The sequence below is a fragment of the Schistocerca americana genome, chromosome X (genome assembly GCF_021461395.2).
Source record: "Schistocerca americana isolate TAMUIC-IGC-003095 chromosome X, iqSchAmer2.1, whole genome shotgun sequence".
NCBI classification, from domain to species: domain Eukaryota; kingdom Metazoa; phylum Arthropoda; class Insecta; order Orthoptera; family Acrididae; genus Schistocerca; species Schistocerca americana.
Genome location: NC_060130.1, coordinates 883,124,747 through 883,140,012, shown reverse-complemented (window position 1 = coordinate 883,140,012; position 15,266 = coordinate 883,124,747). Strand labels below are relative to the sequence as shown.

The 15,266-nt window shown below is 40.1% G+C and overlaps 1 protein-coding gene across 1 annotated transcript in view; it reads left to right on the top strand.

The window, feature by feature from the left end:
* LOC124554870 (probable 28S ribosomal protein S6, mitochondrial) overlaps positions 1-15,266 on the top strand; it is a 52,296-nt gene that overhangs the window by 10,825 nt on the left and 26,205 nt on the right. Inside the window, exon 4 of the mRNA XM_047128539.1 lies at positions 7,668-7,767. Within this exon, the coding sequence (XP_046984495.1) occupies positions 7,668-7,764 (97 nt within the window). The 3' untranslated portion in view covers positions 7,765-7,767. The remainder of the gene's footprint in view (positions 1-7,667; positions 7,768-15,266) is intronic.

The window sequence follows — 15,266 nt, the reverse complement described above, 5'->3', positions numbered from 1 at the left end:
CTATAGTAACCAGAATTTGACACAACCAGAAGGCACTGGCCGACTGACCAAGGGAGTCAAGGGTGATTCGCTAAAAACCACGGAAAGACAACAGTGATGGAGGAACAACGAAGACAACACAATAGAATGACAAGTCTGGAGAGCAAACTGAATTGAGAGCCTAGACATAGCAATATCAAGAACCAACCAATGCTGAGCACAGTGAACAATACAAGAGTGCAGTTGGAACCCGACTGAGTTCTGGGCCCTTGCACTGCTAGTTTTATAGCATGGCCACAGGTGCCAATAGGTTGGGTTGTGGGACATGGTCTGTGCCTAGCACTGAGGTGGCGACAGCAGCACTCACAAATATAAGAAGCAGTGTCTGCGGCTGTCATCTGTGTCCATGCATTCCAGGGAGGAGGGCCGAGGCTTTTGAACTCATTGGGACTGGATACCAGGATTCCCCCCTCCCCCCCTCCCCCAAAAATTGATGCATTTGAAGCGTCGTGGACAAAGTTTTGGAAGGTGAACCACTGGCACGGTTGGCGTCCTGATGGAGGAGCCTGCCAGCTGCAAGAAGGAACACAGGATGTCAGACAATGTGCTTGGGAATGGCGATGTGGGAGATGACTGTTGCATGGATGGGTGCTACAGTGAGGTCTCAACCTCCATACCCGCATCCACGGGAACCACTGATGGTGGCCTGGAGCACAAATTGCACCCGTGTGCTTGAGGGATTGGCAAAAGGGTGTTCCAATTCTGAGTGACCCACCGATGGTGGCACAGTCAGTTGGTAGGGAAGGAGTTGATTGGTGTGCCAACAGTCCAAACCCCTCAGAGTATCAACTGTCATAAGGCACCGCCATGGATGGCCACCACTGTAACTGGCATCCACAAAGGTTTTGTTCCATGTGAACGCACCCAAACAGCTGAACCTGGGTGGTATCATTCAGCTTGTCAGATCTGGGATTCTGAGGGCTGTCGTGCCAGGAGTTGGAGGAAAATTGTGTGGCTGTTTAACCATGGAGGAGCTCTTCTGTGTTACAGTCAAGCACAGGAGTGGTCCTGTAGGTGCTGAGAAACATTGTTAGTGCTGCTGTGGTGCTGGGTGTGCCCAATGCTGTCAACTTTTGTTGTTTAAATGTACACACCACCCTCTCCACTTCACCATTGAAGAATGGGTGAAAAGGTGGGCTAAACAAGTATTTAATTTCATTGACATTACAGAACTGTTCAAGGCCATCACCATGAATTGGGGTCCGTTCTCAGACAAAAGAGTGTGGGGAAGCCCTTTGATGATGAGAATCCAGGTAACTGCATTGAGTGTGGTGGTCCTAGTGATGGATGCCATGCTAACCACATAAGGGTAGATGGAATAAGCATCCACGGCAATGAGCCATGTAGGGAGAATGGGATCAGCTAAGCCCAGGTGAATGCGGCCCCAGGGTCAATGGGGAGTGGGGCAGGGCGAAAAAGACTGAAGTGGAGTAATGTAGTTGGCATGACAACACGGTGAATATCTGCTTCCTCATCCAGCTGCATAATATCGAAGACAGCGGACAAACAATGACAAAGGTGATCCCAGACCCCGAGTTCTGGCTCAGTAGATTTGGAAAAATAAGTGGGCCGCCCATGTAACACATAGTGCACAACAGACCATAGGATAGGGTCACAGAGCATGTCTGCAGCAATGTGAGTAGCAGTAATGGAAATCCCATCCAAGGTGCATTGTCATTTTGTATCAATGTGGAAACAGAAGATTCCCTGTTGGTCAAACACCGGCTCTGGTCCTGAGGGTAGTTGAGACAGCACATCTGCATTTGCATGTTGCACAGTTGGCTTGTACTTAAAGGTGTAATTTTAAGAACTAAGGAAAAAAGCCCAGCACTGGAGCCTTTGAGCTATCTGCTCTGCAGGCTGGGAGTGTGGCCCAAAGAGCGCTACCAATGGTTTGTGACCAGTAATGGGGATAAACTTTGTCCCAAAGAGGTACACATGGAGTTTCTTAATGGCATAGATGATTGCCAAAGCCTCTGCCTCGATCTGTGATTAGTTTCTGGCGTCAATGTCTTCGACGCGTAGGTGATGGGTTGCTCAGTACCATCTCCATTACAATGCCCCAGCACCGCTAATGCCATATGGGGAATCATCAACAGCCAAAACAAGGGGATGTGATGGAGAAAAAGGTGTAAGGAAAGGTGCCAAGTGTATCTTGTGCTTCAGCTTGAAAAAGCATGTTCATAGACAGTTGAACTCTGTATCTGAATGCGCTTCTTCTGCAGATGCTTGAGAGGGTGTGCAATGTGTGGTGCTTGCAGGAGGAACTTAGAATAATAATTCACTTTACCCAGAAAAGCCTGCAGCTCCTGTAGATTTTGAGGATGTGGGAGAGAGTCAACAGCTCTAATGTTTCAGCCAGTGGGCTGATTCCCATTTTTGTTGAGCATGTGTCCAAGGTATTCCACCTGCTACTAAAAAAATTGACATTTTTGTAGGCATCACTTTAGCTCTGCATTAACAACATAGGAAATAGATCATCTAGGTAATTGGTACAAGCTGGAATGAATATATTTAACTTTACCAGATATCTCTTCAAGATTACGATAATGGAAGAGAATGTGACGGACAAACATTTGTATTTGTACAAACCAAAGAGTGTATTGATGACAATAAAACATAGTGATTCCTCATCCAGTGGGATCTGTAAATAAGCACTGACAAGCTTCATGAGGAGATTCTCCGGATAAGATATGAAGTAGGTTTCAACATGTACTTGTTTGTTGTCCCAAAATCTCCACAGAGCTGGAAGGATTCATTCTGTTTCGTAACCACTACCAGTGGTGTGGACCAAGCACTAGTCTAGACAGGTTCAGTTACCCTAGCTTTATGAAGCCGATCGAATTTGAGCTTAACGGCTGGCCGTAGGGAGACTGGAAGTGCACATGCCTGACATAAACAGTGCATTTTATCTGGACATATAGAAATATATGCCTCAAAATGGTGGTGCTCCCCAGGCCAGGGCCAAACAGAGACAAGTTCCTGAAAGAGAACCGTGTCTGGAATGTGAACTTTGTCCGTGATGAAGAACACAAACAGTGAGAAGGCATCCAGGCTGAAAACATTTCCAACTGAATGACTGTTGGCAACAAACAGTGTTATCAGCCATGTCACCTCCTTGTTTGCTGCTGTAGTTGTGAACTAACCTCTGAGGAGAGTTGATCTGTCACCATATACAGACAACTTGCAGGAGGTCGGGGACAATGCTGAGTAACCCAGGTGAGCATATGTTGGGAGGTTCACAAGGGAAACCATCACTCCCATGTTTACAAACAAACATCCTGATGTGCAGTTGTGAGATCAGTAGACAGCTTGGTGATGGGAGGATTGCCCTGGGGAACAATGTTGTGTAGTTCACGCATTGTCACTTGACACAAATGTGGAGTGGGGTTTGACTGTCCCGATGCTTGACAGCAGACAGTTCAGAGATGCTCAGCCCTTTCAACAATGGGTGCAGTGTGTCCAATGATCTGTCAGTCTGCATGTTAGTGCAGTGTGAAACACTCAGGACAACATGGAAGACCCTGCTGCTTACACTGATGCGGTGTGCTTGGCTGCTCACAGGCCACTAACCCATTCAAAGTGATGAATCATGACAATGCCGTCGGGAAAAGGACTTGCGAGAATTTCGACACCTTGGTTGTGGTTGAACTCTTGCCATAAGATATTCATTTGCCACCTGGGTGACCTCAAAAGAGTGCACAATTTTCAAAATATCATTCAAGAAAAGATTGTCCTGCCTGAGGGCTGCAGTATGTACTTCTAGATTGGGGACCAATTGAACCAACATGTCTCGAATCACGGAATCTGCTTATGAGGTTTTACAAGATGGGTTTGCGCCAGTGAAATCACAACGGCGACTCAGTCCTTACAAATCCATCACTCATGAGTAATATGACTGCCTCAGCTGCTTGCAGCATTGATGAAACTCAATGTGTGATGCAACCACATGGAAACATTGTCAATAATAGTTCAACAGCAATAAACATGCCTACTAGATTGCTAGTGCAACCAGATTTAAGAGGGGAGCCAAGTTATTTAGTATTAAAAATGTCTCTGAGGAATTCCAAGGAAGGAAGATTGACCAGTTTACCGCTTTAACTGCTGTTGCAATTCTGCAGGAGCATCTGTTGCTGTAGCTGTTCCACAAGTTGCACAAGTTTCGCGCCCATAAGACACTGTTAACCATTTTCCCTATCGCCAATTACAGTAACCAAAATCGGGCACGACCAGAAGACACGGGCCAACTGTCCAAGGGAGTCAGTTGTCACAGTCACAGAAAGACAGCAACAGTGATGGAGGAACAATGAAGATAACATGACAGAATGACAAGCCTGGATAGCAGACCGAATTGAGAGCCTAGACTTTGAGTACAATGAACAATACGAGAGTGCAGTCGGAACATGACTGAGGTCTGGCCCCTTGTGCTGCTACCTTTACAGTGTGGCCACAGGTGCCAATAGGCCGGCACCTGGGTGTGAAATGCACCTAGCACTAGGGCGGCAGCAGCAACACCCGCAAATATCAGAAGCACTGAGTAGCAGCTGTCGTCTAGGTCCATGCATTCTGACAAGCTTTCAAACTTGTCAGGCAGGGATACCAGAGTTACTTTCAAAATCTGTACCGAACTGTAGCTCTCCTCCTCAGTTTTCAGTAAATGCATTATATGCTTGTCTGTCTATGTAATCTGGAATGTAAAACATAACCAAATGAAAAGCTGACTCTCCACCCTGTGTAAATCATTTTGTATATTGCTTTGGCCCCCCCATAAATAAGCTAAGTTCAGCCAAAAATACAGTTCAGGAAATGATGCTTATTCACAGAGTATAGATTTAGCTGTACGTATGATGAAGCATCAATGTTTATATTGTTGGTAATGAAACAAGTCTTTTGTGTGTATGGATCCACAGCTGCTGTGAATTTCGCAGTCAGTCGTTGAGTTGTTTGTTTTCAATACTGCCTAACAACTGAGATATTTCAGCATTGCTGATCACTTTGACTGAAAAATATGTATAATTTGAACCTTATATTCTTATTAGGGTGCATTATCTTTAGTCACTTATTTACTTTTATGTATTTATTTTTTCCACTACTATATTTATTGTGGTCAATTTGCTCCTATGTCTTGGAACAGGGTGAGCTGGCCCAATGAGAATACACTGGACTCATATTTGGTATTATGATGGCTCAAATCGCCATTCAGTCATCTAAATTTAGTTTTTCTGTGATTTCCCAAAATCTCATTAGGTGAATCCCCAAATCTCATTAGGTGAATGCCAGGATGGCTCCTTTGAAAACACATGACCATTTCATTCCCAATTCTTTCTCAGTCTGAGATTGTGCTCCATTGCTAATGACCTTTTTATTGATGGGACATTGAACCCTAATATTCCCTGTTTTTCTTTCTTTGCCTTGCACATTCATATTTCTTTTATGCTTGTCTCTGATTTCTTAAAACAAAATTTTGTACAGCTGTACCTATTTATGTAAACCTGTTGTAACATCTTATCACTGTCACTAATACTCTGACATTTGGAATACACTCTCTGATCACTGACCCACCAGTATAAACGGAGACTGGGGGTATTGTGCTGTCAGTAGAGAAGCAGTAACAGAGAATTGACAGGTCAAAGGAGTTCAGTAACTCCAAACATGGATTATCCATTAGCTGTCACCTGAGTAACAAATCCGTCAGTGACATTTCCGATTGCCAAGTTGATTGGTGGTAATGTGATTGTGAAGTGGAAATGCGAAGGAACAACCACAGCTAAACAAAGACCAGGCAGATCTAATGTACTGATGGACAGGAACCTGATGAGTGTTGTTGTATAGGGTGGTTGTAAAAAAATTGCATGAAATCAGCAGAAGGAATCGCTCATGAGTTCCAAAGTGCTACCAGTAGTCCATCTAGCATAATGAGTGAAAAAGAATGGGATACAATGGTCAAGCAGTTGCCCACAAGCCACATATTTCTTTAGTCAGTGCTAAGCGATGCATGAGGTGGTGTAAAGAGTGACACTATCGGACAGTGGATGGTGAAACGAGTGATTTGGAGTGATGAATCATGCTATACCCTGCGCCAACCTATTGAAAGAGTTTGAGTTTGGCGAATGCTTGGAGAACTTTACTTGCCGTCATGTGTAGTGCCAGTAGTGAATTGTAGAGGAGGTGGTGTTATTGTATTATTTTTTTCCGTGTTTAGGGTGTGCCATCCTTATTTTTTACACATATATGAACACATTTTACAGCATTGTGTACTGTATACAGCAGAGGACCAGTTCAGAGGGGATGACTGATTGTACCATCATGACAATGCAGTCTGTCATAAAGCAGCATCTGTGAGGCACTGGTTTGTGGAAAATAACATTCCTTAAATGTACTGTCATGCACAGGGTCATGATCTGAACCAAATGGAACACCTTTGGGATGAATTAGTGATTTTCATAAATCACTCCAGACAAATGCTGAAATGATTTGTTTGAAGAGGGCACGACAAATTTCCTTTCCTATCCTTTCGTAATTTGAGTTTGTACTCCCTCTCTAAGGACCTTGTTGTTGACAGGAGGTTACACTCTAATTTTCCTTCCTTTGGTGATGAGTGAGAATGTCGACTTTGCTCCAGGCCCCAGCATCCAGTACCACTACTTTCTCTGGTTTTGGTTCTTGAGGAAGAGTAGGCTGCCATTTCCCCACAGATATTCAGACACCTTATTGAAACTGTCCTCAGCAGAGTTCAAACTGTTACAAAGGTGAAGGGTAGCCACACCCATATCCACTTTTAGGTGTCCAGATTCTTTTGATCAGACACTGAATTCCAGATGTTAAGTATTAAAATAGTAACTGAAATACTTTAAATTGTAGGGCATTTTTCTCTCACAGGCAGCTTTGGCAGTGAAAGATGCCAAATCTCAGTGAGGTTCATATCCCACTTTAAACTCATGCCTGCTCCCTTTTTCTGATCATTTTCCCATAAAAAAAACTGCGTGAACTGCATGCTATCATGACTGATAAAACACAGTGGCATTCAAACCATCATTTACTTTCTTTAGAAGTATGGAAATAAATCCATGTTGTCAGAGACAGAAGAAATAACTGTTTGAAGTAATGTAAATGGAGATGTCCTTATAATTTGTGAAGAGCTAGTCATTAGGATGGAATCCTAGCATTTGTTTCACTACAATTAGATACAATCTAAGAGGTTAAGGGTGTTACTGAAACCATGATTTATTTTTTAAAATATTGGAGATGTAGTAGGGATTATCAGTTTTCATATCTTAAATCCATGGTTGATTAAAGAACTTGTGCTTAATATATTATAATTGGCTCACTACATAAGTTGACACATGTTATTTTGCCTCACTTATTGTCTGTGTCATTATATCCCTCATCACATGGTTCTTTTTTTCCCAGTTCTGCAGAAATAAATGCCTAACCTTTATCCGCAGTGTGTTTCTGGCTGCTATTTTAATAAGCCTTTTTTCTGTAGTAATATTTGATTGTGATTTCAGTGATGTACCACATTGAATTTCTGGGACATTAAGGACTCTCTTTGTGTTCCACTTGTGTATGTTAAAACTAGAGATTCAATTTTTTCACTAATTGCATCATATACTTTCTCATTTTTGCAGGAAAGATGTTCAGAAGTTGTTAGAAATAGCAAAAAAAGATGCAAAACCAAAGTTCAAACCAAATACGTCTCTGGATTACTATCCATTCAACAAGTAGTGAGTAAGTATTTTTGTTTATGTTTCTTGCATGTTATTTATGGCAGTTATGTTCTGAAGTTATTAATAAATGAAAATTTGTACTGGACTCTGACTTGAACCTGAATTTCTCACTTTATGCGAGTGGTCACTGTAACCGATTCGACCATCCAAGCACCTCCCATTCAGCCCAAATTTCCAACTTGTCACACACTACTTCCATAACGCCCCCCTATCCGTCTTCCTAGGACGTGTGTGAAAGAACAGACACCACACATATAATAGTAATATCTACACCCTGATGGCATTTCATGATATCTTCAGTGTGGATGCACCCGAGGTCTCACCTCTTGCAGGAAGGTGCTGTGAACAATAAGGGAAGGTGCTGTGAGCAATAAGGAAAATGAACTGTGGGGAAGGGGATGGGGGGGGGGGGGCTATGGCTATGGAAATAGTGTGAGAAAAGTTGGGAGTTTGTGTTGAACAGGAAGTGTGCTCAGATTGCTGAAGCAGTTAAGGCAGAAAGTCTGGATTCAAGTCCCAGTGTGGCACAACTTTTCACTTGTCATCATTGAATTGTTTTAATTCCGTCATGTGACTGAAGTCATTATTTCTCTTCATGTATATATATGGCCACACACACATGACTATTGTAGTGTAAAAGAACAGACACCATTATTTCTTGAAAGTTATGTGTTTTGAAATAATGTAAATTCCTTGCTTCTTGCTATCGTACTGTACACCTTCCTTTTCCTCCTCCTCCTCCTCTTTGCCTCTTTCCCATTTCTGTATGGGGTCTGCGTTGTTATACGGGTTTTCACAATTCAGTGGCAGTTGGTGACTGGCTGCCCTTCCTGATCCCATAACTCTCCTGGGGTTAGAATGTGTGTGCCTCCATCTGTCTGCTTCTAGAGTAAGTCATATATTCAAGTGTTAGAACATTTTCTAAATGTTTGTGTAGCAAATCTGAGGTGGGACATGGGTACCAGCTGTCATTTACCCAATTGAATGTGGGAAATCACCTAAAAACTACATCCAGGCTGGCCAGTTCACCAGCCCTCGTCATTAATTCGTGAGTTCCATTCAATCCGGGCCAGGCTCGCCTCTCCTAATCCTGAAAGCAGCACATTAACATGCTTGGCTATCCTGATGGTTTCCTAATGTACACAATGTCTACTATATAAACCCCACTTTTACGTTCCCAGATTTAATGTTTTTCACTCCATTTACAACGCTTTTTTTATTGCTCGTATCAGCTTTCTTATGTTCACAAAGCTAATCCACACCCTTTTTGCAGTAACATACTTATAATTTTCCCACAATTTAAGCTTTAAGAAACAGTATTCGTGGACATACGAATGATGTAATTGACATAAAATGACATTGACTTTCAAATAGTGTTTACAGACATTATACAGTTAACTTTCTTGTGCCCTGGGTGCTCTACTCAGTGTATCTGAATTGGTAGAAGTCAGATCAAGTTGTGACACTTGTGCTTCATCTCCTGCTGGACATTATTGTATCTATATTGTTTAGTGTTAACTACACCCTATGATTACGGTCGTATGCAGAGGACGTTCCCTTCCCAGTATTTGTTAGTAATATTATAGTTACATCTATGGTTTGTATATGCACTAATGCAGTGTCATCTGCTAGCTAAGACTGACTACATTCGCTGTAGCAACAAAGCCCAGTTGACGTAGTTACTCCTGTCAACCACCATACCAAGAGTTGACTGTGTGTACCGTGTGATGTTTAAAGTCTTGCATAAGTAATCAAAGTATTGTGTTGTTAGTTGTTCCTCTCAAGTAGAAATTTAATGCTTTCCAGTTTTAAAATGGAAAATATTACCAAAAGAGATAAGAAAACACTGTCATTGGAAGAGGAAGTAAAAATTCTCAAAAGAGTTAAAATTCATCACAGAACGTGTGTGGCATTACCCCAGATTTTAGTGGTACCTATGTCTGTGGTGCAGATCATCTTCAAAAACAAAGACTCTGTTTAGGAAAGTGCAAGTAACCATGGTCCAAATTCAAAAAGGATTGAATATGCCAGTTATTCTAAATATGCTGAGCTCAAAGAAATTATGAATTGGTTTCAGGAGGTGTGTGTCTCCAACATCCTGATGAACAGTGTGATGTTTTGCTAAATGGTACTCAAGGTGACTAATGCACTTGGAATTGAGGACTTCTCTACATGTAACAAGGTGCACTGATATGTTCAGAAAGTGGTATAATGTGGAGTACAAAAAATGCAGATGGTGAAGGAAACAGCGTAACCAGAAAAACTTTTAGTCAATGGCAGAGTGGTAGATTATAAGAACTTACAAAGCAGTATAAACTGAGGGAATGTGACGCTGATCTCTTTTTCAATGTCTTTCCAAACTAAACACTGCCTTTAAAGGGGAAAATTGTCACAGAGGGGAAAATAGTGAAGTTGGCCTTACAGGAATGCTAGGCACAGAAACTGATGGCTCTGAAAAAAATTAAACCATTTGTGACTGGAAAATAAAAAAAAAAAATCATATTGTTTTAAAAATGGAAAAACATTTCCCACAAATTAAATTTTCAGTAACAAAGCATGGATGATGTTGGAACTAGACAAGAAGCAGTTGCATAGCTCTGATGCAAGAATGGGAACCTATAACAGGAAAATTCTCCTGTTTATGCACTATCACCCTTCACTACCAAAAAATATAAATTTATACAAATGGCAGCTCTTGGATTTTGCCATTACCCATGCCTTCAAAACTTATCACTAGAAAGCCAGTGTGCAAGAGGCATTAAGTTTGGTGAGAGCTGGTAAAGACCCAGCTCATTTAAAGTGTCAATTTTAGATGTTTCACACTATAATGCCAAGTCATGGACAGAGGTTAAGTAGTCTACCATCTCTAACGGCTTTCGATAAGCAGGTTTCATCCAAGGAGATGAAGGAAATGGATATGACATACCAGATGTGAGTAATAAATGTGACACTGAAACTCTACGTGCTTCATCATGGGAAAGCTGCAGTTGGAGCATCCAGTGCAAGATTTCCAACACATTGATGACAATCTTGTCACTGTTGAAAGTATGTCTGTTTAACATATTATGGACTTTCATATAGAGGAAAAGGATGATAGTGCAAAAAGTGACAGTGACAGCGATTGTGATAGGGATCCTTCTATCAGAAATGTAAATGCGGCAGTGAGGACAATAAAAAATTGATTTTTGCTGCAGATGTAGATGTCAGAGCTGTTCATTGTGTTTATGAACTGAAAATTGTAACAATTCACCAAAAAATTAAAGCAATCTACAATTTCAGATTTTTTTCCTTAAAAAGTAGGGGCTGCTGAACCTGTTTTTTCATTATGCCACATTTATGTAAGACCATTCAAATTAAAAGTCAGTGTGATAAACAAAATGGCTTATTTATCTTTTATAAAGCATCAACGTAAGAGGGTAAAGAGAGATTTGGTAACCCACCCACCCACAGCCCCCAGAATCTAGGTAGTGGTGGCAGACTGATCTGTAATGTAGCCCAAGGTGTATCTTAGTTTTGAACATGACAATTTGGTTGTGAGTTTGTGAAGCCAATGAATGTGAATATGAATTAAAGGCTGTGGTGACAGACTGATCAGTAGTGCAGCCTAATCTCTATGTTTGCACACCATATTTAATGCTCTTTCCAATATTTCACACTTTCCATTATAACATTTAAAACAGCCAGTGGTGTCACTTTCCTCAACATTGTAGCAGGACAAATGGATGCATTTTAGAGAGATCTTTAATCCAATGTAACACTTGCAGTGCATATTTTTGTAGTATGAAAATATAAATATGAAAATTGCCAAATACAGTGCTTTAGCTTTGCAAACACTTAAATATGGTGGTTTCATGGTTTACTGCCATCTGCCTCTCACCAAAATGAGTCACTCTTAGTACAGCTTGTTGTGTTGAAGTGGTGGGAAATGTCACATCAGCAGCTGAACATAGTACCAAATTCAGAATACATTTATTAGATATTAAACAAATCTGCAATGAATATTTTCATGCATATTATGTACATATAATATACATAAACTACGGAAATGTAATGTGGATGGGGGGGGGGGGGGGGGTCCTATATGTGACTTTTACCATTTAAAATATTATTTCCGTCTTTTACATTTTCCCACAATTCACACAATTTTTTTGCAAGTTCCTGGAATTGTGTAAAAGAGGGGTTTCACTTAGTCAAAGTCTCGAGGTTGTTGCATTTCTTCCTTTTTTTTATCATCTTTCTTATTATCCTCTGGAGCACGTGGATTATTCACTGTGGCTGTTATGTGAGTGACTTGTCATAGACTGTTGTGTCTCCATCCATTTTTCAGTTTGTTCGTATATATCAACTTTTCTTGACGTTGCGAAGGTGTTACAGGGTTTCATTGTCAAACTGGTACACACATCTAGTTGAACACACGTAAATTTGACGTTAATCATTTTGAGATTTTTCCAACTTGCCTAGGCAAATGCTAAGCTAGATTTCATTTTGCTTTCTTTTATTAACAAGCATAAAACATGAATCACTGACATCAAGCTACTTCTTTTTTAAAGAGGTAGAGACACACATTTTGCTGTTTTCGAAATTCAAGCACTGGATTATTTCTCTTATTACCACAGTATATTTGTTTCATTAATGCTTTTATTGGTAATTGTTCATGTAAGTGTTCAAGTTTTTCCTTTTATACTAAAAATGGACTGGAATGCTCTCTTTGAAATTCTGAAGGTAACAGGAATAAAATACAGGGAGCAAAAGGCTGTTTACAGCTTGTCCAGAAACCAGACTGCAGTTATAATAGTCAAGGGGCATGAAAGGGAACCAGTAGTTGAGAAGACAATGAGACAGGGTGTAACAAAGCAAGCTGGGATAATTTTAATTACCCTCTTTTTTTGCCATCTGCCTACTTAAATTCATTTTTCCACTTTTAACTAGTTACCATTAACATAAGCGAATAAAATTGCATTTTCATAAAAGAGAAATGTTGGCCCTTAGTCTTAAAGAATATAACACCAGATCTAATTTTGACTATTCCTAGTTAGTATCTTTCATTATAGGGAAAAATCAGTAATTGTTTTGTGACTTAAATTCTATTGTTGACGTATAAACAAATATCAATTATGAATGTAACATTTGGAAGACAAAATGCGAGTAATCTTAAAGTATCTATTTGGCTCTCTTCAAAAACATATTAGCAAATCCAGCCCTGAATTAATTCCAAAGTAATTAACAGTTTTATCAAAAGTATTGTTTGTGTAACTATATTTGTTGTCTTCATGATTTAAACAGTTCGGCTTAACCCCTGTAGTAGGAGAAACTGTTAAAAGAAATGAATCTTTTGATGTATTCAGTTAATTTAATGAGTTAAGTTTTAATTGCAATTTCTGTAAATTTAACTTTAAACAATGTGTAGTTTCAGTACCTATTATGGTGATGATATATAAGGGCCTCATTTTTGGTCACGAGACAGTCAGTCCACAGCTGAGTTTCAGATGAGAAACCTGTGTTGGTTAGAATGACAACAATGCTTCAACTTAACTGTAGAATAAGTGTTAAACAGTTAGACTTTGTGTAAAAACAATGACAGTGTCTGCTTTCCATATGAACCTATTTATTCTTCAAGAACTGTGTGAATTATGTGGTTATGTTTTTACTGCTCGTAGATGTTCAACAGTAAACTATTGTAGCAGTATGTGGAGGTTCGCCTGCAAACTATTAATGAGGCTTATGGAAAGTTTAAACAGTAGTGCACTGGCTATACATATATAACTGTGTGTTATTGGGGGATAGTGCAAAGTGAAAGTAAAAGTCAGTGAAAAGGAACTGTGCCTCTGTCAGCTACATTATTTACCGTAGTCAGCATCCAAATTGCAGATCCCATTTTTCAGCCAGTGTAACGACACAGTACGTCAACACCAAGGACAATCAACAAACAAAGAAAAAAAAGCAGGTGGAACCGCTACAAGTGTTTTAGCCTATCCTCAGTGTTTTCAATCTGTACATTGAACAAACAGTAAAAGAAACCAAAGAAAAATGTGGAGTAGCAGTTAAATTTTAGGGAGAAGAAATAAAAACTTTGAGGTTTCCTGCTGACTTTATAATTCTCTCAGGGAGAGCAAAGGTCTTGGGAAAGCAGTTAAATGGAATGGATAGTGCCGTGAAAGGAGGATGTAATACGTATTTACTCGAATCTAAGCCGCACTTTTTTTCTGGTTTTTGTAATGCAGAAAACCGCCTGTGGCTTAGAATCGAGTGCAAAGTAAGCGGAAGTTCTGAAAAATGTTGGTAGGTGCCGCTACAACTAACTTCTGCCATCGAATATATGTAGCACTATACAGGCATGCTTTCCAGGCACAAAGATAAGTACTGACACACCAAACCTCTGTGTCAGTAAATAAATTAAAAGAAAGGGTAGAAGAATGTAAACATTATGCCATGTATTCTTTCGTGTTTGCTGCTATCTCATTTAAATCCTGCCTGCCTAATAAACTACGAAACTAGAGCGAGACAACAGCAAAAGCAGAAGAATATACATATCAAGTCATGTTTATATTTATATTATTCTTATGCTGTATAGTGATACAGTCAGAAATGAAGCATGGCAATTGACTAGATTTTTAAATCTAAGATGAATCTGATTTCTGTGAAGAATGTAATGTACTAAAGAGGCGTCTCCAAAGATTTTCAAATGGAGAAAAATTTTCTCTAAACTCTCGTTCAGAACATCATCTATAATACGCAGTTTATTATTTGGTGCTTGTTGCTCATTATCAAAGAAAGCAAGCAGTGCCACGAGCAGCGACAGGTCGTAAACAAACAATGCATGACACAGTACAATAATGCATTTTCCGCTTAGAGTGATGTAAAAACCTATAACAAAGAAAACGGCACTTATCAGATCAAAATAAGCAACCGATTCTAACCAGACAAAGCACGTCAAAAAGGAAGGGTACCCGTATAAATACGGACGGAGCGCCTGACACATAGCAATGGCTGCTTGGTAAAGCTTAACTGTTAAACTTATGACTCGAGCCAAACTACTGTAGCTGTATCTTCATCCCTCCGACTTCAGTTGTGTATCATGTTACAATGGACCAACTTTGCTTCAATTTGGAGGTGCGGTCTAAAACATTTCTCTCCCCTTGAATTTCGAGTCTCAAATTTCAGGTGCAGCTTAGTTTCTGGAAATTATTTTTCCCTTGATTTCGAGTCTCATTTTTCAGGTGCGTCTTAGATTCGAGTGCGGCTTTGATTTGAGTAAATACGGTAAACATCAACAAAAGCGAAATGGATAAAGGAGAGTAGTTGAATTAAATCAGATGATGCTAATAGGATTAGATTAGGAAATGGGACGCTTAAAGTAGTAGATGAGTTTTGCTACCTGTGCAGCAAAGTAACTGATGATGTCAGAAGTAGAGAGGATATAAAAGATAGACTGGCAGTGGTGAGAAAAGCATTCCTGAAGAAGAGAAATGTGTTAACATTGAATATAGATTTAAGTGTTAG